We start from the raw sequence: 24,288 nt of genomic DNA, 5'->3' as shown, positions 1-24,288 counted from the left end.
AAGCTACATCCACAATCTTGGTGTGTTTACCCATGTTTTTGTACCGAATCGTTCAAATAAACACACGACTGAACAGTTTAGTGTGTTCCTTATCTTATTCCCAGGGGGTCCCCACCCCCAAATGTCAATTCAGCTCTCCAAAGGTAAACAGGTTTATAATTCTGTAGTTTGATCAAAAACCAAATTCTTTATTTCAGCCTGTTTAGTGTCACTGCACATTTGCTGGTGGTACCAATGATTATTAGGGCTAAAATATTAAAATAGTAATGATTTATAACATCATTTCAATGCTAAATCCTCATATCTCGAAAGCTAAAGATAGCAGGTTAATACAGCCATTTTCGTATCTTGTTTGTTTCTGTAAGACCTGGCTCTCATTATAATTTGTTTCTTGGTGTTTTCTGAGAGTTCAGGGTTTCAGAATTATTGAGTACTCCCTGCTATTATCTATCAATAGATAGCAGCACCTTTCAACTTGAAGAAACATGCCTTTTCAATTTCACTCAATCAGCATATTTTGCCGATTTTTAAATAAGAATGAATGAATAAGATGAAAGGTAAGTAAAATTTAAGATAAAGAATCTCTTGAAGCAAGAGTTCAGACTAGATGTAATCATTAACTCCAAATAAATTGCATGCAAAACATCCAGCAGACCATGCTGAAAGGTGCATTGTTTTAATTCAGAACGAGGGAGCATTAATTAATCTTAAGTGGTTCCTGATGACTGGACGAGAGACAGAATTATCAAGCATTTTGTGAATTATCAGAGAAAAGGTGTCAAATGCATTGAATGCAATTGAACACAGAACTGGGAAACTTTGGTGTATGTATATGAAATGTGTAGATATAGTACGGGACTTCCTTCGATCAGAATGCACAGGTGATTGGAAGCTACATCTACAGATTCTCCAAGACATGCTTCCCTACTTTGCTGCCTCAGGGCACAACTTGTATACCAAGTCAGTGTACCTGGACCTTCAGAAAATGACAAAGCTGCAGGACAGTAACCCATTCGCGTATTCAAAGTTTATGGATGGCTTTCACGTTGTAGGAAGGTCGGATCGCTTTTGGGCAGGGCCGTCACCTGATCTTGTGATAGAACAGGTTCTAATGAGAAGCCTTAAAACAACTGGTGGTTTGACAAGAGGACGGGGCATGACTGAAACACAACGACTGGTATGGTGCCTGTCCAGACCTGTTTGTGCCGAGGTGAACAATGCCATGCAGCAACTAACCTCAGTCACCTATTCAACGAGTGAGCAACACAAGGACTTGTCAAAAGCTCGGCAAATGAGAGATATGGATGATACAAATAAACTAATTTCCATCCTAGTTGAAAGAAATCCATTTGAAGACAGCCCCACATTGCACAATATTGTAACCGGTGCAGCAACCAGGGATGATGTCAATTTGGAACAAGCAGAGCAAGTTGGGCAGAAAATTCTGAATGAAATGGAGGGGCAACATGTTCAGCAATATGTCTTCAGGAGAAAAAAAAAATCAAGTGATCACTCCTGAGTCGAAGTCTACAATCAGAATAAATGGAGAGAAAGTAAACATTGATCCACAACTGCTCTTTCAGAGACTGGTAATTGCAGGAACACAGGCTGAAAATCTGAAGTATGCCTTTCAATATGAACTATTCTCATTTCCACCTGCTTTGTTTGAGACTAAATATGTGCTATTGAAAGCAAACAAACCATCTCTTGCGAAAGCTATTTGGGCTACGGTGGTGCTTTACTTCACAGGATCCCATGGCAAATCGGAGAAGCCTTTCAGTCAATTTTGGACAGATACGTGACCTATGTGAGGAAGCATTATAGAGAGGCAGTTGTTGTCTTTGATGGCTACACTAGCGGGCCATCTACCAAAGATGGCACTCATCAGAGACGAATTGGAAAGCGCCAAGGCCGAACAGTTCACTTTCAACCACAGATGACCCTCCAACTCAAAAAAGAAGAATTTCTATCAAATAATGCAAATAAGCAGCGATTTCTTCACTTTTTGAGCAACTCCCGAGAAGCAGCAGGTTCTGAAGTTCATCACGCCAGAGGCGACGCTGACTCGCTTATCGTGCAGACAGCAATACAAGTTGCTGCTCAGCGTGAGGTGATTCTCGTTGGAGATGACACAGATCTTCTGGTACTCCTCTGCTACCATGCAAAGAACTTGGGCCATGATGTCTTCTGGAGACCTGAGCCAAAACAGGGACAGACTGAAAAATTTCTGAACATCAGATGTGTACGTGAGTACCTTGGTGAGACTGTCTGTGAGAATATTCTATTTGTGCATGGTGTTCTCAGATGTGACACTACTTCACGAGTGTTTGGTTTTGGGAAGGGTGTGGCTTTAAACTTGCTACAGAACAGTGAATGCTTTCAAGAGCAGGCTGTGGTTTTTAATAATTCTGCATCTAGTAACAAGGAGATAATTCAGGCAGGACAGAAAGCTATGCTTTGTTTATACAAGAAAAAGTCCAATGACAGTCTAGATTTGCGAAGATACCACAGATTCCAAGAACTCGTCACGACGAGCAAAAAGGCGGTGCACCCAAAGGTATTGGCACCAAGTTCAGGAGCAATGAAGTACCATAGTTTCCGTGTCTATCACCAAGTGCAGGAGTGGAAGGGCATGAACTTGCAGGCAGAGGACTGGGGCTGGAAAGTTATTGAAGGGAAGATGCTTCCTCTAATGACAAATTTGGATGTGGCACCCCAAACCACTGTTAGAGGTCAGAAGATGCAAATGCAAGACAGGGTGTGGAAAATGTTGTGGATGCAGAGGACTTGATCTGGAATGCACACCAGCTTGCAAGTGAATGCAGAGGCATCTGTGAGAATATGAAAACCGAGAACTCCGATGACAATGCAGAGGATGACCCATACAATTTGACGTGAACTGCATTTTGTCATCATCAACTTACAGTGGAAGAGAACCAAATTTGGTAATATTTTTCAGACTAGGGGCGGCATCTCCCCACAGTTGATGAACTCTGGATGTTAATATGATTCCCTATGAGCTCTTTGGTAATTGAAGTGATTATTGAACGAATGTGAAACAAATATAGTCTTGGTAACCCTGTATCAGGGCCTGTGGGGGGAGGGGGGGCTGGGGTTGGGGCTCCCTTAGCCACAGGCTGCTGTTTGTCATTCTTATTCATTAAGACTGTAAAGGGACATGATCAGAGTATCATAAGAAGCAAAGTAAATCCAGCTGTAATCATATTTGTGGTCACTATTCTTTGCAACCGAATTTCACCAGGTCCCTAATTACCAATTTCTAGGGACCCCCCCAAAATGAAGTTCCACCAAATATTTTGTATTAGAGTTTTTATACATGTTATTTACCATGTTTGTCATAAGATATTACCACAGGTTTGATTTCTATTCCAATTTGTCCTAGGTCAAACCCTATTTTGACTTGGCCATATCCATTGTAAAGCTTGTAAAAGTCACTCGAAACACACAACTCAAACTGTATTTTTCCTTTTTTAAAGTTCGGAAACGGCACCTGCGGATTCCTCTTCCTCCTGACGGTTATGTAGAAACTTGTGTCGACGTTCCTCCATCAGGTGTTGTAGTCTCTTGAATTGATCGATGTAGAGAGACTGAAGGCGGATAAGCTTGTTGCGAGTGATCAAAGCCACCTCCTCCGCTGTGTATACACCAGCGTGCCTGTTTACAAGTGACAGGCTGAAGTTGTGTACCGGCTCACAAGTTGTCACAAAATACAAAAGGTGCAACAAATATCAATTTCAATTTGAACGGAGCAGACAAATAAAGTAAAACAAGACATTTAAAGAATCAAGTGGACTATCAATGACAAGAGTCAATGAGGAGAGAGGCATTCTATCTTTGTATTTTTGTTTTTTTCTGCACACCACTTGGTAAGACAAATTTAATAAATGAATTTTTTTTTTAATTGGGGTGGGGGAGGGGAGGGTTAACCACTCAATTATTATTCACGAAACTGCCTTCATGGTATTCCCAACTATGTCAACTCACCAGCAATATTTGGATTCTCAGAGAGCTGCCTCAGCACGACAACTCTGACAGATAGGCAGAGTATGCAAGCGGCCATCTATCTTCAGGACTGGTCTTCCATATCTCCTGCCGGATATTAACTCAGCCTGGGAATTCTACCACAGAAAACTGCTCTCGCTTAAGCACAGATTCATCCCATCTCGTCTTCAGTTATCCTACCTCTCTTCCCAACCCGTGGTACACCGAGTCATGTGGTGAAGTAGTTGCCCTGAAACAACTCACCTTCTCTTCTGGAAAGCAAACCTAACTGAAGGCAATCTCAATTCATTCCAAAAAGCCTTCAACAAGTGTGTGTCCACTCTCAGGAGAGCCAGAAAACAACATCTGTCCAACCTCAAGATTGAACTTTCAAACTTGTCTCCTTCCTCTAAAACCTGGTGGTGCCTTGTTAAGTCTGTCTCTGGAGTATGCTCCCCCTCCATCCCTTTCCTCTCTTCAAACGGCATCACAGCTGACTCCGCTCGTGAGAAGGCCAAATGCCTCAATTCTGTGTTTGCTTCCAAACATTGTGTCCCCAACCGCTGGCTCTGAGGACCAACCCAACCCAGTCGCACTCAACTGCTCCTGGATTCTGTGTCTTAAGAACCAGAGAAAGTGGAGAAGTTTCTGGCAACCCTCGACTGATTCTGCAACTGGACTGGATGGCATTAGCTCAAGTGTCCCAAAAACCTGCTCTTGCACATCCTCTCTCCCCCTTTTCACCCTGTCATTTGCCTGAGGTTATTTTACATCTGCTTGGAAATCTGAAATCACTGCACTACATTAAAAAGGTGCAAAAACCGAACCCATTAACTCCAAGCCGATTTGCTTACTTCCAATCATCAACGAGGTCATGGGATAAATCGTCACAGTTCATATGAAATCCTTCCTTTTCGCCAACAGTCTCATCTCAGATCACCAATTTGATTTCAGACCAGGGTACTCCACACCTTGGACCTACTGCTTCAACTCATCCAACAATGGATGAAGGCCCTCAATGTCAGACGTGACATCAGGGCCATCCCTCTGGCCATATCTTGAGCTTTAGATACAGTCTGACATCCCACCCTGCTCTCCAAACTCTGGCTATAGAATCCAAGGCCAACTCCACACGTGGCGTAATGACTTCCTCGACTCTCGTGGCCAATGTGTGGCTCTCAAAGGAATCCTTTCATCTCCTCTCCCTGTTAAGGTTGGTGTGCCCAAAGACAGTGTTCTCACCCCAATCTTCATCAATGATCTCTCCAATTCTCTGGAAAATCCCCTTTATCTATTTGCTGAAGAGTCCACCATCTGCCTTGACATCACTCATCCTTCAGCTTTTTCCCTCTGCAGATCTTGACAAAATCATAAACTGGTCAAACCCTTGGAATACATCTTTAACCCTGAGATGAGATTATATAGTCATGCGCCACGTAACAACGGGGTTACATTCTGAGAAACGCGTCGTTAAGCGACGTCGTCATTGTGCGAACATCATTTATTTTTTTTCATTTTCGTTTTCGAACATCGTACTTACACAAACATAGACACCTAAGCTATATGGTGTAGCCTATTGCTCCTCGGATACAAACCTGTACAGCATGTTACTGTACTGAATACTGTCGGTAATTGTAACACACATCGACGAGACAGAAGACACGTTAGATTTACCTTTGTGCAGTTCATGACGGCCATCAGTGTTGTTAGCAGCAGCTTACAACCTCCTCTCGCATCGATTATAGAAAGGTGAATAAATAGCGTTTGGATTTTATAAATACGTAATCAATGCATCGATGTTATAATTTACAAATGAATAAACGAGCACCTGTCAATTGTGATATATTTTCGGAACAGTGCGATTGTTTTAACAACATAAAAAGCTTCACTAAAAAAAATTTGTTTTAATTGACGAACAACAACGATTTATTCGTGGAATTCTTCAATTCAAAGGTAATTTACTTGCGAGAAGGTAAACGTGGAAACATTGCTTCAGTTTGAAAGCCGATTTCCTTAAATCCCGATTTAGCACGATCCTGTTTTTTTCGCGATGACATTTTATGGACCTCAACGATCGCATTATAACAGGGCCACACTGTCGTTGTTTATTATCATTATGAGGTATTATGTTCTGTAAAGTGTACATTATTGTATGTGCTATTTTTATACGAGGCGACATCACTCTGCGATAGGAATTTTTCAGCTACATTTTTTTTTTCATTTTTTTTTTTTCCAGAGCTGGCAGACCCGTCGTATATGCGATCCGTCGTTGCCCGGAACGTCGTTAAGCGGCGCATGACTGTATATATATATATATATATATATATATATATATATATATATATATATATATATATATATATATATATATATATATATGTGTGTGTCACACGCACGCACGCACGCAGCCAGTCGCCACCTGGGCATCCTCCGTTGTGCAAAGCCCTTCCTTGGCACACCGGAACACCGATGCACCTAATTTGAAGGAATACTGCTCTTCAATCTCATTGTTCCCTCAAGTTGTGATTCAGTTGTGATCCACTGCTCTTGCTGCATACATTTGACTTTAAAATGATGTCATCATTCACGTGGTGTGGCAACCACGTTGGTTTCAAGTAAAATATTTTTTTAAATTATATTTTGGAAACCACTATATCGATCATGGAGAATCTTTGCAGTTGTGATTCACTGCCCTTGCTCCATGTAATGCAACATGTTTCATATCGATGTTAAGCAGTTTTGGAGAAAAATGTTTTTGTTATTTCCGGTTTTCAAAACAACATGGCTGCCAAATCATGTGATCAATGGCAATGAAAACTTGTACTCTGCCCAAGATTTGGTAGAGGATCATGTGTGTGAAGTTTCATTTTGATCGGATAAGGTTCGTTTTTCTATCAAATATGGCTGTCACACCATGTGACCTATGATGTCATCATTTCCACACTGTGTGCAGATATATGGTTTGATGATGCTTGGTAGATCTCACTTCGATCAAATAGGCAGTTCCAGAGAAAACATTATTTAATATTTCTTCAATTCAATATGGCGACCAACCACGCGACTTCTCAATTATTATTCTTTATCATCCTCATATCCGCAAGTCATGGATAAAATGTCTGGTTTCCCCTTAATCTGGGCAGCCATTCTGGAGAAGAAGATTTTTGAAGGTTTCAGGGTAAATCCAAGATGGCTGGCAGACAACGTGACCTATGATGTCATAGTTAACAAACTTTATTCAGCATAGATAGTCGATCATTTGTGTGCGGTTTCACATTTATCTGTAAAGTGGCTCTGGAGAAGCAGATTTTTATTTTTTTGTCTTTTCTTAAAGAGATGGTTGCCAAACCAGAGATGATGGATGTGATGTGATGTCAATTTTTCTGTGATGAAATATTTCCCAACATGAACCTCACAAATTTTCTTACTGTTCGAAGAATGCAGCATTCTGTTTGTCGAATTTTGTCCGGGATACCACTTCACCGATGACGTCAGTCAAATTCGTCTTATTCCCCGTGCAGAGTTGTTTCCAGGTACCAAGTTTCCATTCTTGTGCTTTAGGAGATGGAGGTCCAAAGTTTTTCCATTTTTCCAATATGGCTGCTAACCCACGTGACCTTTGACGTCATAATCATCATTAAAAAAAAAAATCTGCATGATGGGTCGCATCTCTGGTCAAAATTGTGTAAATCGGATAAGCGGTTGCAGAGGACACACAAAATTTGCATGTACATACAGGATAACCCGAAAACATAACGCCACCGGCGATATAAAACAAAAAAATAAACCAACTTGAGAGGGTCTTCCTGATCACTGTCAATGCTGTCAGCTTCACTGTCTGGGTCAGCTCTCCACAGCTGTTCCACCAGGGTTCCCTCTCCATCACTTTCACTCCAACTGTCCAATCCTGTGGAGAAGCAACATTTGTAATACATCCAACCTTCAAACATCACAATCTACTCATCCTGTAATCTACTTTCAATATTTGGGGGAGGGGTGGGGGGGGATACAAAATACCCTCGGCTCCTTAAGGTTCTTTTATTTCTGCCACCGAAAGTAAAGGAGGTTGTTTTCACCCCTTTCTGTCTGTCTGTTTGTCTCTTTGTAGGATATCTCAAAAAGTTGTGGACGGATCCGGATGAAATTTGGTGGGCAGGTTCGGTGTGTGACAAGGCCGAACTGATTAGATTTTGGTGAAGATCCAGATCCGACGACCAGAGTTTTTAAAATCGATTTTTCACCATTGAGAGATTGGGCCAAAAATGATATATAGCACGATATTTCAAAAATGTATTGGGCCTGACATGTTTTCGTGGATCAGGCATTACATGGCGGAAGTATGCGCTCGACCGAGTGCCATTCTAGTTTTAAATACAAATCGAAAGATAATGGAGGAACACAAAGACACACAAACACCAGCTGACCTTCGCATCACTTGTTGGGGCACTGCGGTACCAGCAATGGAATCTTTACGACGTCACTTTTCTTTCAGCAATCAGCAGGGCAATTAGGAACCTACTGCCCTCCTCCCCCCCCCTTCACCATCCTCAACTCCAACTGGAAGCCGCTACATGGGGTTTCATGCATGCTCTATCCTACAAATTAAATAATTTTATCTTCCTGATCACCGTTTTTATCCTATCCTTTAAATGCCGAGCCTCAAGCGATGAAGCAACAGGTGCCATTTTGAAAGTCTTTTGTGGGACTCAGGCAGGATAAATATTTCATCGAGAACCCACCAGATTTCATCTGGATCGGTCCACAACTTTGAGATATACTGCACACAAACAGACAAAGAGGTCAGGTCAGGTCAGGTATGGGAGCATGCACCAGAGTAGCACGTCACTGCGTTCACTTTCCGCCGGCACTCCAGGGGCCTCCGTCTGGCTATCCACCAGACAGATGCATGGCCCATCCCCATCTCCTTGCAATGCTGATCAACCTGCTGCAACCACGAGGCACGTGGTCAGCCCATTGGCCTCCTCCACTCATGAGGATCCCTCACTGAGAGAACCTGGTGAGCAGGATCAGCATCAGAAAGATGAGCCGCATGTCCATACAGCCACAGCTGACGCTCACGGACGATGCAGGTAACAAATCTCATTTGAGTCTCTCAGCAACTGCTCGTTGGCCACAAAGTCCGAAAAGCGATCGCCAAGGATTCTCCGAAGAGACCTGGTACCAAAGGAATTAAGTCTCCATCTCAGATCCCTGGTCAGAGTCCAAATCTCATATCGGTAGAGCAAAACTGGAAGCACCAAGGACCTGAAGACTCGGACTTTCGTCCTCCCGCACAGGTACTGACAGCGCCACACCCCCATGATCCAGTGAATCCATGACTCCCCAGGCATGACCCAGACATCTACTGACCTCTGGCTCTCAGCCAGCAGAGACATGAATATCACTGCCAAGAAAAGTGAATCTCTCCGTGGCCTCAACATCCTCACTACAAACAGGTACAGACAAGATGGAAGCATCCAAGATGTCATTAAAAGCCTGGATCTTCGTTTTGACCCAGGAAAACTAACGCCAGTGGCTCTGACTCCTCATTCAGTACCTCGAGTGCCCCCAAAAGGATATCTAAAGTCTCTGCAAAGATGACTGCATCATCTGCGAAATCAAAGTCAGAGATCCTGACATTCGAAAACAATGCACCGCAGCTTGATCACTCAGACATCTTCCCCAGAATCCAGTCCATACAAGTGCTGAAAAGTGTGGGGGCCAGTACACACCCCTGATGAACTGCAGTAACAACTGGAAATAAGTCAGAGATGGTATCACCACATCTCACAGCACTCTCAGTACCAGAGTATAGTTCAGACATCAGATTGATCAGTTTTGGTGGCACCCCACGAAGACCAAGAATCCTCCAGAGGTCATCCCAATTCACTGAATCAAACGCTTTATTGAGATCAACATAGGCTGCAAGCAAGCCCCTGCCGAAACTCTGGTGCTCAAACAGATGGTGGTGAACCCTATCCAGAATTACCCAAGCAAAGACCTTGCCCAGCACTGAGAGCAGAGTCACCCCTCGGTAGTTGTTGCAGTCCTGGCGATCACCCTTCCCTTTCCAGAAAGGGACAACAAGGCCCCTCTTCCATTCCATTGGGATGATGCCTGTGTTCCAGGCAGAGCACAGAAGTGCATGCAACAACCCGAGTACAGCATTCCCACCAGCCTTAAGAAGTCCACCATGGATGCCACAGATCCCAGGAGCTTTTCCCCATTTCAACCGGTTCACTGCAGCCTGTGTTTCCCCAAACGAAGGTGGATCACAGTTGATTGGAGGGTCAGCAATAGGAAACATAACAGAAAGGGGTGAAAACATAACCTCCTTCACCTTCGGTGGCGGAGATAATAATAGACATATAGTCACACGGACGGACAGAGTCTTAATAGTCTTCGGGGTCTTAGTGGTATATTTGGGTTTTAGGGAGTCTTCAAAGGCTGAGGTCGTCGATTAAAATACCCTTCAGACAATCCCTGTGCCAAGTGTGGTGGTTGTCGGCCCAGCGGGTCTTTGCAAAAAATAACACGAACATACCGACAGACGACAAATTTCATTTATTAGATAATAGATTGTACCCTGGTACAGACTTCTGGTTGTCAAAGACTCTCTTCAATATCATTTTCCCCTCCAAGTCTTTAAGACAGCCGTTCACCATCTCAGATCATCCCCCATTCTAAATCATCATCTTTCTACCCCCATTAAACCACCCCTCCCCCCTGCCACCTCTTCCAAATTTTGCTTCTGTATCCATCTTTTCCACACCCTGCCTTCTCCCCTTCCCTTCCCTGACAACCCTCATTTGTCCGTATCGTCTATTTTCTCCCTCAGCCCTGCTGTTGGCATTTCCCCCATTCCCTTTCTGTTGTTCCTTTTGTTCTTTTGTGTCCTCATCCGTTCTCTGTTCAAGCTCTTCCACGAACCTAGTCTCTGTATTCAAAAAAAAAAAAATATATATATATATATATATATATATATATATATATATATATATATATATATATATATATATATATATATATATATATATATATACACAAATATCCTCTGGAGTATCACACAATTCTACAATCAGGCTTGTAAGACAAAGAAGGTGGGTGACTGACCCCTTTTCAAGTGTTTCAGTGACATCCATGGAATTGAAAGAATTTTAGTCGCAAAACCAATTCTGGAACAAATGCATAAACATTTCACCAAAAAGGAATTGAATGCAGAAGTAGAGTAAACACACAGAAAGAATAAGCATGTCAAAAGATAAAGTCATTGTAGATAGCTTAATTAAAAGCACACAGTGACATCTCTTCTTCCTCTCCATAGGATCGTCTGATCATGGAGCAGCAGCAGTACCTTCCTTTTCATTTTTAGATGGAGTCAAGTAGATGAAGGTTTAAATGATTTTTCCCAAAAGTAAACGGTGGATTGAAAATTGCCACGAGGGTAAAGGTGGCCAAATTGCCATTTTTTTGGCGTTTTTTTCGTTTTACAGGCTGTGAGAAGGAGAGTTTATGAAAGTTGCTCAACAACTGATAACCCACTTTTATTTGATTCCTCCCCAGGTAGCATTTTGTGTCACTGTTCACCATGGTATTTGTAATATTCTGTTCTTACTTTCTGCTAAACCCTCGTTATAAAATGTTGTCAGTGACTGTAAAAGAATAACAACCACTACAGTCGTGTCTTCAGACTGCTGAAGCAAGCAAATTTTCCTTGGCAAGGAGCCACAATTCTGGAGGGGTCACCACTCTGACGCAAGATACTCGAATGGTTCATTCTTCCCAGGAAGCTCATTTTGCCGACCTTGGAAGGATGGCAGGCTGAGTCAACCCATCCATCTAGTGTTCATATTGATGACAGGAGCTCAAACTCAAGACCGGAAGATCTTAGGCCAGGCACCTTAACCATTAAACCGAAACCAGGCTCTAGGTGACTAAGTAAAAGGGGGAAAAATTGCAAGAAGCTACTGTATTACTGAAACAAAATCCCATTGCAAGCCTTTGTAAAAAAAAAAAAACAGCAGCTCAAAAACACACCAAACAGTCACTGCAAGACATTGCTTTTGAAACAATTGGAATCCGAAATTTCAATGAATACCGAAGTCACTTCGGCTGCTACTTCGACTCTGTCCAGCCACTGCAACATTAGGGTAGCTGCACAACTCAGCAAGCTGGTTTTCGGCTGTGGGTGCTGGTGTCAGCTTCTTACGCTGCTGTCGGGCAGCTCGAGCTGCCTTCCTCATATGCTCAAAACAGAATGCATACCTAGCAAGGAAGAGAAGTCAAAATCATTCATAATATTGATGTAAAGAAAATGTTAACATGGTGTTTCTGGACACATTTACTCGTGATGCAATTCAACTTTAATTCGGATGTTCTCAAGTGCTCAGTGTTTCCATACACACATCTGCTGAAGAGCGCATCACCATCTATAACCTCAAAGTACAGTGCCGACAAAGTCTGCACCCTCTTTCAAGATTTTCACCTTTTGTTGCCTTATAGCCTGGAATTAAACTGCATTAAACAAGATCTTTTTCCACCAATATTTACACATCGTAACCCATAACGTCCAAATGAAAAACAAATTCGATAAATTTCAGAAAATCAATTAAAAATGCAAAACTAGAATATCTTGATTGGATAAGTGTTAATGACTTAATACTTGGTGGAAGCCCCTTTGACAGCAATCACAGTTGTGAGTCTGTTGGGATAGGTTTCCACCAACTTTGCACACCTTGATTGGGCAATATTTTCCGATTCTTCTGCACAAAACTGTTCAAGCTCAGTCAAGTTGTGTGGGGAGCATTGATGGACAGCAATCTTCAAGTCATGCCACAGATTTTTGATTTGATCTGGGTCAGGGCTCTGACTCAGCCACTCAAGAACATTCATATTTTTGTTCTTTAGCCACTCCAGTGTATCTTTGGTTTTGTGCTTCGGGTCATTGTTATGCTGAAAGGTGAACTTCCATCCCAATTTCAGCTTTCTTGCAGAGGGCAGCAGGTTTTCCCCGTGGATTTTTTTTCTGTATTTTTTTTCCCTTCCATCCATTTTCCCTTCCATACTGACAAGTGCCCCAGTCCTTGCTGATGAGAAGCATCCCCATAACATGATGCTGCCACCACCATGCTACACAGTCGGGATGGTGTTCTTTGGGTGATGTGCTGTGCTGCGTTTGCGCCAAATGTAACATTTTACATTTAGGCCAAAAAGTTCCATTTTGGTTTCGTCAGAATAAAAAAACTTTTTGCCACATGGCTTCAGAATCTACAGTAATGTTTCTGCATACCTCAAATGGGACTCAAGATGGACTTTTTTGAGTAATGGCTTCCTTCTTGATACCCTAGCGTACAGGCTAGATTTGTGGAGTGCTTGGGATATTGTTGTCACATGCACACTGTGACCAGTCTTTGCCATAAAGGCATGTAGTGCTTTCAAAGTTGCCATTGGCATCTTGATGGCCTCTGATTAATCTTGGGCATCCAGTTTGTAGGGACAGCCTGATCTCGGCAGGGCCTTGGTGGTACCATCCGACTCACACTTCTTGATGATAGTGTTGACCGTGATCAATGGGATATTCAAGGCCTTTGAAATATCCATCCACTGACCTGTGATTTTCCACAACCTTATCCTGGAGGTCTTTTGAAAGCTCCCCAGCACTCATGGTTGAATCTTTGCTGTGAAATGACTACCCAGCAGAGGAAATCGACAGGAACAGCTGATTTTATTCTGAAACAATCAGAATTCCTACAATTTAACACAGGGGGAGGCCAATTAACTTGGTGTGCAATTTTGAAGTCGATTGGTTACACCTGAGCTAAGTTACAATTGCTATTATAAGAGGGGTTGGGGGGGGGGAGTGGAAGTGGACACTTATCCAACCAAGATATAGTTTTGTATTTTTCATTAAGTTTCTGAAATTTGTAGAATTTGTTTTTTATTTGGAGGTTGTGAGTTACGCTGTGTAAATAAAAGGTGGAAAAAGTCTGATTTCATGCAATTTGATTCCAGGCTACACGGAAACAAATGGTGAAAAGTTTGAGAGATGGGGTCAAAAACGGTACATAGCATAACATCTCAAAGAGTTGGAGACAGCTTATGACAAGCTTGGTGGATGAGTGAGGTAAGTGACAAGAACAAGGTGATTAGATTTTGGTGTGACAAGGTTGAAGTTGAAGAGTATAATTGTTGTTTCAGGGATTAGCGAGAGAGAAGTTTCTGTGATTGGAGGGGATTTGAAGGGACATGTTGGAGCATTGGCAGAAGGATATGGGGGTGTGCATGGTGGGTCAGGTTTCGGAGTTAGAAACACTGAAGGTGCAAGAACACGAGTTTGGGGATGCTTTAGATATGGTCGTCTGCAATACAATGCTTAAGAAGAGGCCGAGCAGACTGTTCACTTTTGAATAAAGAGCCAGATAGACTACTTTCTTGTTTGAAGATTAGCTAGGAAGTTGGTTAATGATGTGAAAACAATAGGTGGAGAAGAATGTACCTTACAACATCGGCTGCTAGCGTGTGATGTAAAGTTAAGTTGGAGCAGGGAAAAGAGGAAACCTTACATCCCAAGGAGAAGAGTATGTAAACGAAAAGATCAGAATGTAAAGGAACATTTCTGAAGGGAACTTCTGGAAATAAATCTTGCAATTCCGATGGTAGGAGAGGATGTAGAGAGTCGCTGGAACTCTTTAAAAGGATGGGCTGTTGCGAGCTACTGAAACGACCTATGGCAGGTCGAAGGGCCCAGCTAGACATGAGGCTACATGGTGGTGGAATAATGAGATGAATATGGCGATTCAAGAAAAAAGAAAACCGTTTCGGATTTGGAAAAAGAGGAGATAAGGAGGAATACTTCATGGCGAAACGTCGAGCAAGAAGGGAAGTTTACAAGGCCAAAAAATTAGTGCAGGATTCACTTTCAGATGTGATAAATAATGCAGATAGTAGATGGGAGATATTTAGGATAGCAAAGCAAATGATCAGGTAAAATCAAGATCTCATAAGAGAACAATGTGTGAAGGATGATGTGGGAAATGTACTGGTTGACCATGGGGAGATTAGAAATGCTTGGAGGAGTTACTATGATCACCTGCTAAATGAGGAGTTCCCTTGGAACAAGGATATTCTGGAGGCAGTAGAGCCGGTGCAGGGCCCACCACCTGAGATAGAGAATGAATGGGTGAAGAAAGCCATCGATGAAATGAAGGATGGTAAAGCAGTGAACAGCACTGGTATTGTTGCAGAGATGCTGAAGGAATCTGGTGATATTGGAGTGAATTTAATCACTAAATTGATAAATGCAATTATAAGGGAGACATCTGTACAGGATGACTGGTTGAAGAGTGTACTGGTGAATATTTGGAAAGGGAATGGTGATGCCTTAGTTCAGAGCAACAAAAGGGGTCTGAAGTTGCTGGACCATGGAATTAAAGTGGTAGAGAGAGTCATGGATAAATTGATAAGACAAGAGTGTTAATATACATGAAATACAATTTGGTTTCATGCCAGGAAGGGGCATGATAGAGGCAATTTTTATCGTTAGGCAATTACAGGAAAAAATATCTGGTGAAGAATAAACAACTGTACTTTATATTTGTGGATTTGGAGAAGGTGTTTGATAGGGTGCTTCAGGAAGTGATGCAATGGTCCATGAGAAAGTTACGTGTGGAGAATTAGTTAGTTAGGGTCGTCATGGCAATGTATGATGGCCGAAAAACCTGAGGGTAAATGGGGTGCAGAGTGAGGATTTTGAAGTGAAAGTGGGTGTTCATCAGGGTTCAGTCTTGAGCCCAATCCTGTTAATCATGGTTCTTGAGGCTATATCACAGGAATTTAGAGGCGGCTCACCTTGGGAACTCCTGTATGCTGATGACCTGGTGCTGATAGCTGACAGTGTGGAAGAGGTAATGGGTAAATATGCAGTCTGGAAGGAGGGCATTGAGGCCAGAGGACTGAAAGTGAATACAGGGAAAACGAAAGTACTGATGAATGGTGCAGGAGAAGGAAGTGTGGAAAAAAGAGGGAGGTGGTGCTGACTGTATAAAAAGGTGTTTGTAACAATTCAATATTGTGTAAATCCTGCAACTGCTGGGTGCACAAGAGGTGTAGTGGCATCAAGGGTAGACTGCAGGTGGTGCTTGACTTCAAATGTGTTGTTCACGCAGGTAAACAAGTGATTCCAGTTAGAGCGGAAAGGTTAGTTTTTGAGGATATATCGCTGGAATGTGCAGGTAAATTCTGTTACCTTGGTGATATGATTAGTGCAGGTGCTGGTGTGGAGGCAGCAGTGTATGCGAGAATTAGAAGTGCCTGGAGAAAGTTCAGGGAGTTGTTATCCCTATTGACATCAAAAGGAAAACTGTATGCAGATTGCGTTCGAAGCGTGATGCTGCGTGGCAGCGAAACACGAGTGATCAAAATGGAAGATGAATGGAGGTGTGAACGAAATGAAATGAGAATGGTAAGGTGGATGTGTGATGTGACACTGAAGGATAGGAAATAAAGTGTGGAATTAAGAGAGAGGTTAGTTATAGAAAGCATTAGTGAGGTTAATGTTTGGGGTACGTTGAGATGGTTTGGATATGTGGAAAGGATGAGGATGGGTAGTTGTGTGAGGAGGTGTATAAATACGAATATAAATGGAAGGAGAGCGAGAGACCGTCTGAGGAAAACATGGGATGTGTTGCTGAGAAATAATCTTCGCATGAACGGCCAAACAAGAGGGCGAGTAAGGGATCGTGCAGCCTGGAAAGCAGCCATGAGGTGAACCACGGCTTACACATGCAAGAATGGAAACGGCCGGAAAACTGATGACGATGACGAGGACAAGGACGAATGGTCTGGATGCAGATCCAGCCAATCAGTGGGATAGAAAAAAAATAAGTAAACTGTTCAGTGTGGCAGAGGTATGCGATCTACTTTGTGCCGTTCTAGTTTGGAATGCTTTTCTGTACAAAATCAAAATTACGACAGATTAAACAAATAAATAAACAAATAAAACTGGATGGTGAAACACCTACATCCCCTTCTTTACCGATGCACCGGTACTTTTTGTAGGGTGGAGAACGCTCGTGGTCCTGTAGCAAGAAGCACCATTTCTTTTAAACAATATTTAGCATGAACAATGACAATAAGCAACAATAATTACAAAATACCATCAAAAGTCAAACGACTCAACAGCATAACCATCAGATAAAAGGGGAAAAAAAAAGTCAAATTTATAACTGCTGATTAGCTGACACGACCATGATCAAAACCAGCACTTCACTTTAAAAATGTCAAGCAGCAAATGCAATTTTAGTGACTTTCCCATTAATTTCTGTGCAGACAGTTCTGCCATGGCCCCCAACTTCCGAAAAGACACGCCTCATCCTCATTCACGGGCATGCATGCAACTCGAGCATTTCACAGCTCATCATGAGCAATACATGGCTGCATCCACAGATATTGGGAAGTTAGCAAAGTTTGCTTTTTTTCAGAAAAGTATGTGAATATAATTTTTTATTGCATATTGATCACAGCTTGTAATTAGAATGGCATTGGGTAGAGCACATACCTCCGCCAGGCTAACAGTTTAGGTTTTGTATCCCACTGAGAGGCTGGATCTGGATTCGGACCTGAACGAAAAATCTAATCGGCTCGTTCTCGTCACCAAGCCAAATCATCCACTTAGTTTTGTCACAAATACTCCACAACTTTTTGAGATATCATGCCATGTATCGTTTTTGGGCCCATCATTTATTGGTGAAGAATTACTTTTAAAAAGAAAAAAAAAAAGTGAACTGTTCAGCCTGGCAGAGGTGTGCGCTATATGGAGTACCATTCTACTTTAAATAGTAAACCTCAAAACACAGTTCCCTTCCCTAAAGTAAGAACCTTAACCGATAAGCAATTGATCGGTGCCCAGCTGATCCATGCAGTTGGAAAACCGTTCTTCCTCGAGGTTTCAATTCTTTCAACCAAAACCTTTCCAACCGGAAGAGCCACAACTTTGGTCACGGATCCACATCAGTAGATCCACAACCTCAGTTGCGTCCCGGCAGTCGGTCAAGCCATCGACACAACATCACTAATCAAACTTTACTCGCTCGATGAATTAATGTGTTATCACATATTTATAACTCTCATCACAGTTCACACATTCCCTTTTATGTATGTATGTATGTATGTATGTATGTATGTATGTATGTATGTATGTATGTATATATGTATATATAATAAATACAATAAATCATGCACATCTTACTTTAAAAATATAACATGTCCACCACCCAGCACGACCACCCCACTTTCCTCTGGAGCAAACTGTTCTTTATAACAGCTTTTTTACATGCTGCCACATCTCCTAGAAACCACTGAAAAGGGCTTAAAATACAGTGTGATTATGTATCGACTGCATTTTTTTTTCTTTTGACATAATCTATTTATATAAATAACTCGTTAGTAATATTTTTCCTATTCGTATTGTACGTCACTAATTCTATTTGGTGCATTTCATGATCTTAAAGAAAACTTGTTTTAATCTGCAAACTGCAGCTTCTTGTGTTGGCGTACGTCAAACTAGTTGTTTTAATCTCTTGACAAGTACAGTGCTGGGTGGAGTTGCTCTCACAGTCTTAATTATTTCACCTACAACCGCACCATAGAATAGCTTCTTTGGAATGTTGCTCTCCAAGAAAGGCATTCGTGCAATGTGGAATGGAAAAGCATCTCGTTTATCAAATAATTTGGTGTGAAATTTATCAGAAAAATTGGGACACCGATTTGGTTCACCAAACAAAAGAGAGAAGCAGATATTTTTGTTTTTTGTTTTGTTTTTAATATCAAAAGGTCAAATGTCAAGGTTACATAAAATCGTCAATTTTCATCCGATTGACTTGAAATTCGAACATTTGCATATTGCATCAATGGCTTGGTTAACCAAAAATTAGACCGATCAATTTTGCCGTTTTGACATGTCAACGGTTTCCATAACAGGCTTGTAGAAAAAATATATTATGACGTCATAGGTCACTTGGTTCGGCAGCCATCTTGTTTTGGGAATTTTTTTTAAAAAAAATCTTCTCCAGGAACGGCTAAACAGATTGAGGCGAAACTTTACACACACATTCCCCATGAGGTCCTTTCTAAAGTTTGTTAATTTCTTATTGATCAGTCATATGGTTTGGCGGCAATCTTCAATTTACCCTAAACCTTCAAACATCTTCTTCTCCAGAACGGCTCATCAGATCAAGGGGAAACTTCACAATCGTATTGCCCACGAGTAGGGAATATAAGTTTGTTAATTTCTAATTGATAGGTCACATGGTATGGCAGCCATGTTGGATTCATGAAAAATATTAAATAATGTTTTCTCTGGAATCACATCACCTATCGAAGCGAAAATTTGCAACCATCATCCTCCATGATGTCTGCATTCATAGTAAAAATTATGACATCACAAGTCACAGGGTTTGGCGGCCATCTTGGATAGAAAAACGAATCTTATCCGATTAACACGAAACTTCACACACGTATTCCACTACGAGATAGGAGGCAGGATGTAAACTTATGATGTCATAAGTCATATTGTTCGTCAGCCATCTTGGATTGAAAATTAATGAATTTTAAAAATCTTCTTCTCCAGAACGGCGAAACAGATTGAGGCGAAACTTTGCACACACACATTCCCCATGAGGTCCTTTATCAAGTTTGTTAATTTCTTATTGATCGGTCATACGGTTTGGCGGTCATCTTCAATTTACCTAATTTACCTAATTTACCTAATCTTTCAAACATCTTCTCCAGAACGGCTCGTCAGATCAAGGGGAAACTTCACAAACGTATTGCCCACGAGTACGGTATATAAGTTTGTTAATTTCTAATTGATAGGTCACATGGTTTGGCAGCCATGTTTGATTCAAGAACAATATTAATTATTGTTTTCTCTGGAACCACTTATCCTATCGACACAAAACTTTGTGACCGTCATTTAAGTCTCACGTCGCATCAAAAGTGGAGGTCTGGGTACCCGGTCATCACTGCCAGCAGTTGTGAAGTGGCAGTTCTAGTTTTTTATTATTTCTTATTTATTCTTTTTCCGCCGGCAATTTGCGGGTTCTTTCGCTTTAAAAATCATTTTCTCAGGAACGGTAAGTCCGATCGACACAAAATTTTCACCATAGTATGTATCTTTTTTGATAGCAAACTGAAGTGGTAATTGTCACGTCATAGGTCACGTGGTACGGGCGCCATCTTGAAAAAAAAAAAAACGATAAACTTTGGACGTCTGTATCTCTGAAACTTTCTCGGGTAAAAATGTTTTCGCTTCATAAATTTGAATAAGCCCCTCATGGGGAACAGGGGTGATTTTGCTTGAGGTCATCGCTCAAGAGGTGTGCCGGTCAAAATTCATTAGGTACAACGCCGCATCGGAAAAATCTGAAATTTGAGCCTCATCTGCACAATAATTCACCGTAGAAAAAATATTGTTACGGCTGTGGAAATTCGCAAACCACCATTCAGGGCCCTTAGGTGAGATATCTCCCTAAGTACATGTGTAGTTAGCCCCAAACCCGTTGTTTAGAGGGAATTTATGTGATTCATTCGGGCTGCGACGCTTTGAGATAGCCGTTTTTCTGTTCTATCTTTATTTTGAACCAACCACGTCTCAACTGCCATCACACAACAACCACCATGCCAGCCATCGTCACCAACTGCAACCACGCTCCAACCTTCAGACAACAACGCCAACAGCCACGACCTTTACCTTCACAACTCAATCCCGCAAACATCACATCACCGTCATTCCCAAACAGCACCATAACCATCAAACCACCACCGATAAACCCTCCACCACCCTCACCTCTCTCCTTCTACGGCCATTCCCGCACCACCTGTGAACACTGAGCGTCGGGCTGTCTTGGGCTCGTTCAAGCGATACGCACCGATCCGCGAGTGCAAATAGCGGCCTTTCCGAGGGAGAATTCGGATCAAGAACGCGACACGCCCACTTCCCGTCCGTCCAATTAGCAAGCGCGGAGCGGCTTGGCCCCGCCTCCAGGCGCGTCTGTGTGAAATCGATATATGCAAATTCTAGGATCAGGGGAGGTTCACGCCCACTTTTCCTCCGTCCAATTGGCGAGCGTGGCTCCGCCCCCGAGGTCATCCTGATCCGGATATTTGCATATTGTTTTCTCCTGCCAGCCTATAAAACGGCGAGCACAAGACGAATCGTGGCAGAGTGTGGCAGTAGCAGAGCGTGGCAGTAGCAGAGCGTAGCAGTAGCAGAGCGTGTCGGCAGGACAGAGTGAGTCATCGGTGTGGCAGCTAGTTGGGTTCTGCAGTCGGCTGAGGAGAGTTGCAGGAAGAGGCAAAGGAGCTCGGGTCCGAGGCGAGAAGGACGGCGGTCGGCGACGAGGTCGCGGTGTGAGATCGCTCGTCGCGGGACCCAAGCCAGCCAGCCATTCTCCTCCCCCAGGACATCAACAATTCCACCTTTCCCCCGCGCTGAGATAGTGCAAAAAGGGGGCCCCGTTCCCACCCCACTCCAAACGTCGTGCCAACAAAACCCGCCAAGGAGCACGGAGTCGGGGCACAGCCACGCGGCCACATCTGCGGCTCGTCCGCCAACGCGTCACGAGGACGCGGGTAGGACCCCCCCCCCGGTCTCGCGGACTTGGCCGCTCCTCCAGGTCACGTGCACATATTGGCCTCCAGGCCTGTCTGTCCCCTTGTCTCTGAGGGTGGCTTCTTTCCTTTGCTTTTGAGTAAATGTGTGATGGCGCCGTCTGTAAAGTAGAACTGTACAAGTGTTGCCATGTGTGCGCGTAGTCGGTAGTAACTCTGCATCATCGTTTCTTTTGTTTGAACTGCTATATGTGCATTTTGACTGTTTGGCTGTTTTCTGTGTGCTTTCCGTGTGTCGCGTAATAAATGTGCATTGTGTGAACTGTTTTCCAGTTTCGCTTCGTCTCCTTCCTTTTAATTGACCCTCCATCCTGCTTCACGTAAAGGATTCGTAGTGGGCTTAATACGCCCGATAATTAATCGGAACCATCGAGGCCGACGATAACACCGCTCAGTTATCACTGTAGCACGGAACGGACCGCTTAAGGGGTTCGTGTCCGGAGTCGGCCTGTGGCGTGGTGCGATCGCCTGGTCGACCATTCGCGCAGGTACTTAGGTTGATCGAATTTGGTGAGCAACCCTATCCTGCGTGGGTGGGCAATTGGCACGATCGTGGTGAGGTTAAACCCCCACCCGTGACTAGCTCCCGGCGTTGGTCCGAGAGGGTCACGACTGAATTGTCCATTCCGGTGGGCGAGGCGGCCGTCATTCGAGTCGAGCGGCCGATCACAAATTCGCAACAATATATTACGACGTCATAGGTCACTTGGTTCGGCAGCCATCTTGTTTTGGGAATTTTTTTTTTTAATCTTCTTCTCCAGAACGGCGAAACAGATTGAGGCGAAACTTTACACACACATTCCCCATGAGGTCCTTTATCAAGTTTGTTAATTTCTTATTGATAGGTCATACGGTTTGGCGGCCATCTTCAATTTACCCTAAACCTTCAAACATCTTCTTGTCCAGAACAGCTCGTCAGATCAAGGGGAAACTTCAAACGTATTGCTCACGAGTCGGGAATTTTAGTTTGTTAATTTCTTATTGATAGGTCACATGGTTTGGCAGCCATGTTGGATTCATGAAAAATATTAAACAATGTTTTCTCTGGAATCACATCACCTATCGAAGCAAAAATTTGCAACCATCATCCTTCATGATGTCTGCATTCATAGTAAAAACTATGATGTCACAAGTCACAGGGTTTGGTGGCCATCTTGGATAGAAAAACGAATCTTATCCGATTAACACGAAACTTCACACACGTATTCCACTTCGGGATAGGAGGCAGGATGTAAACTTATGATGTCATAAGTCGTATGGTTCGTCAGCCATCTTGGATTGAAAATTAATAAATTTTAAAAATCTTCTCCAGAACGGTGAAACAGATCGAGGCGAAATCTTCACACATATTCCCCATGAGGTCCTTTATAAAGTTTGTTAATTTCTTATTGATTGGTCATACGGTTTGGTGGCCATCTTGAATTTACATTAAACCTTCAAACATCTTCTCCAGAACGGCTCGTCAGATGAAGGGGAAACTTCACAAACGTATTGCCCACGAGTAGGGAATATACGTTTGTTAATTTCTAATTGATAGGTCACATGGTTTGGCAGCCATGTTGGATTCAAGAACAATATTAAATATTGTTTTCTCTGGAACCACTTATCCTATCGACGCAAAACTTTGCGACTATCATTTAAGTCTCACGTCGTATCCAAAGCGGAGGTCTGGGTACCCGGTCATCACTGCCAGCAGTTATAAAGAAGCAGTTCTAGTTTGTATTTGTTTTTTGGTTATTTTTAGCCGATTTAGTCATATTTACCAAATGGAAGAAGAAGTCCGAATACAAGCAGATGCAGACAGACTACATTTTCAGATGTTTTCTCAAGCCGAGTGTTGGCTTAATGGTTAGGGTGGCTGGCTTAAGCTCTTTGGGTCTTGAGTCTTTATAGAACAGTTATATCGGTAAGTGTGTGTTTATAGATAGAACCCGTCCCTAGTCTAATGGGAATTAAATGTTCATGCGCTGCAGAGTTATTTTGATAGTCAGGGTTGCCTTTTACACTTATAACAAGTGGTGCCAGGCACAACAAATCCCACCCATTTAAGGCATAAAGTTATTTTGGGGATCAAATTTAAATTTGATATATCCTTCACCTGAATGTTGATTATAAGGAATAGAATAAGGAATATTTCAGTCTTAGTTTGAAGTCAATTAAACCATTTTTGACGAAGTTATGAGCGAAAAAGATTTTGACCTTTTCGTGACCTGACCTTGACCTTTGACCTAATTGGACCCAAAAGTGAATGGGGTCACCCGAGGTTCATTACCCACCTATGGATACAATTTGACAATGTTTGAGCCAGCCGTTTTCCCGTAAAGTTGTATTTTCGTAACCATGTTTTAGTTTTAATGGAAAATTTGTAATTTTGACGGATGGCCATGACCCCCAAAACTTCGGACCCTACCGATCTTCACAAATATGCATTTTTCACTCTAGGAATGGGTAGGATTATGTGACAAATAGAATGTTGTTCGTCTTTCAGCTGCTCCTGTTAGGGGTCGCCACAGCAGATCATCCGTTATGATCCGCATACTGATTTGGCATAGGTTTTACGCCGGATGCCCTTCCTGAAGCAACCCTGGTCGCCTCTTAGGACACAGAGATAAGGATCGGGTT

The 24,288-nt window shown here is 42.6% G+C and overlaps 1 protein-coding gene across 14 annotated transcripts in view; it reads right to left on the bottom strand.

Moving 5' to 3' along the window:
• Positions 1 to 24,288, bottom strand: part of KANSL2 (KAT8 regulatory NSL complex subunit 2) — a 98,914-nt gene that overhangs the window by 20,352 nt on the left and 54,274 nt on the right. For 7 of the 14 annotated variants that reach the window (XR_015056593.1, XR_015056592.1, XR_015056591.1 and 4 more), the window contains 6 exons: positions 17,019 to 17,075; positions 15,847 to 15,950; positions 15,089 to 15,158; positions 12,098 to 12,264; positions 7,792 to 7,906; positions 3,512 to 3,675 (listed from right to left, as the gene is read on the bottom strand). Coding sequence is in view for 2 of the 14 variants with exons in the window: in XM_085875581.1 (XP_085731707.1) it covers positions 3,512 to 3,675; positions 7,792 to 7,906; positions 12,098 to 12,264; positions 15,089 to 15,158; positions 15,847 to 15,950; positions 17,019 to 17,075 (677 nt within the window). In the remaining 12 variants the exon portion in view is untranslated. The remainder of the gene's footprint in view (positions 1 to 3,511; positions 3,676 to 7,791; positions 7,907 to 12,097; positions 12,265 to 15,088; positions 15,159 to 15,846; positions 15,951 to 17,018; positions 17,076 to 24,288) is intronic. The other 7 variants (XR_015056599.1, XR_015056598.1, XR_015056597.1 and 4 more) reach the window with 4 other exon arrangements.

This window comes from Eptatretus burgeri, chromosome 3 (genome assembly GCF_056783735.1).
Source record: "Eptatretus burgeri isolate ZD-2024b chromosome 3, Ebu_testis_v1, whole genome shotgun sequence".
Classification (NCBI taxonomy): Eukaryota; Metazoa; Chordata; class Myxini; order Myxiniformes; family Myxinidae; genus Eptatretus; species Eptatretus burgeri.
This window is presented reverse-complemented; position numbering and strand designations above follow the sequence as displayed.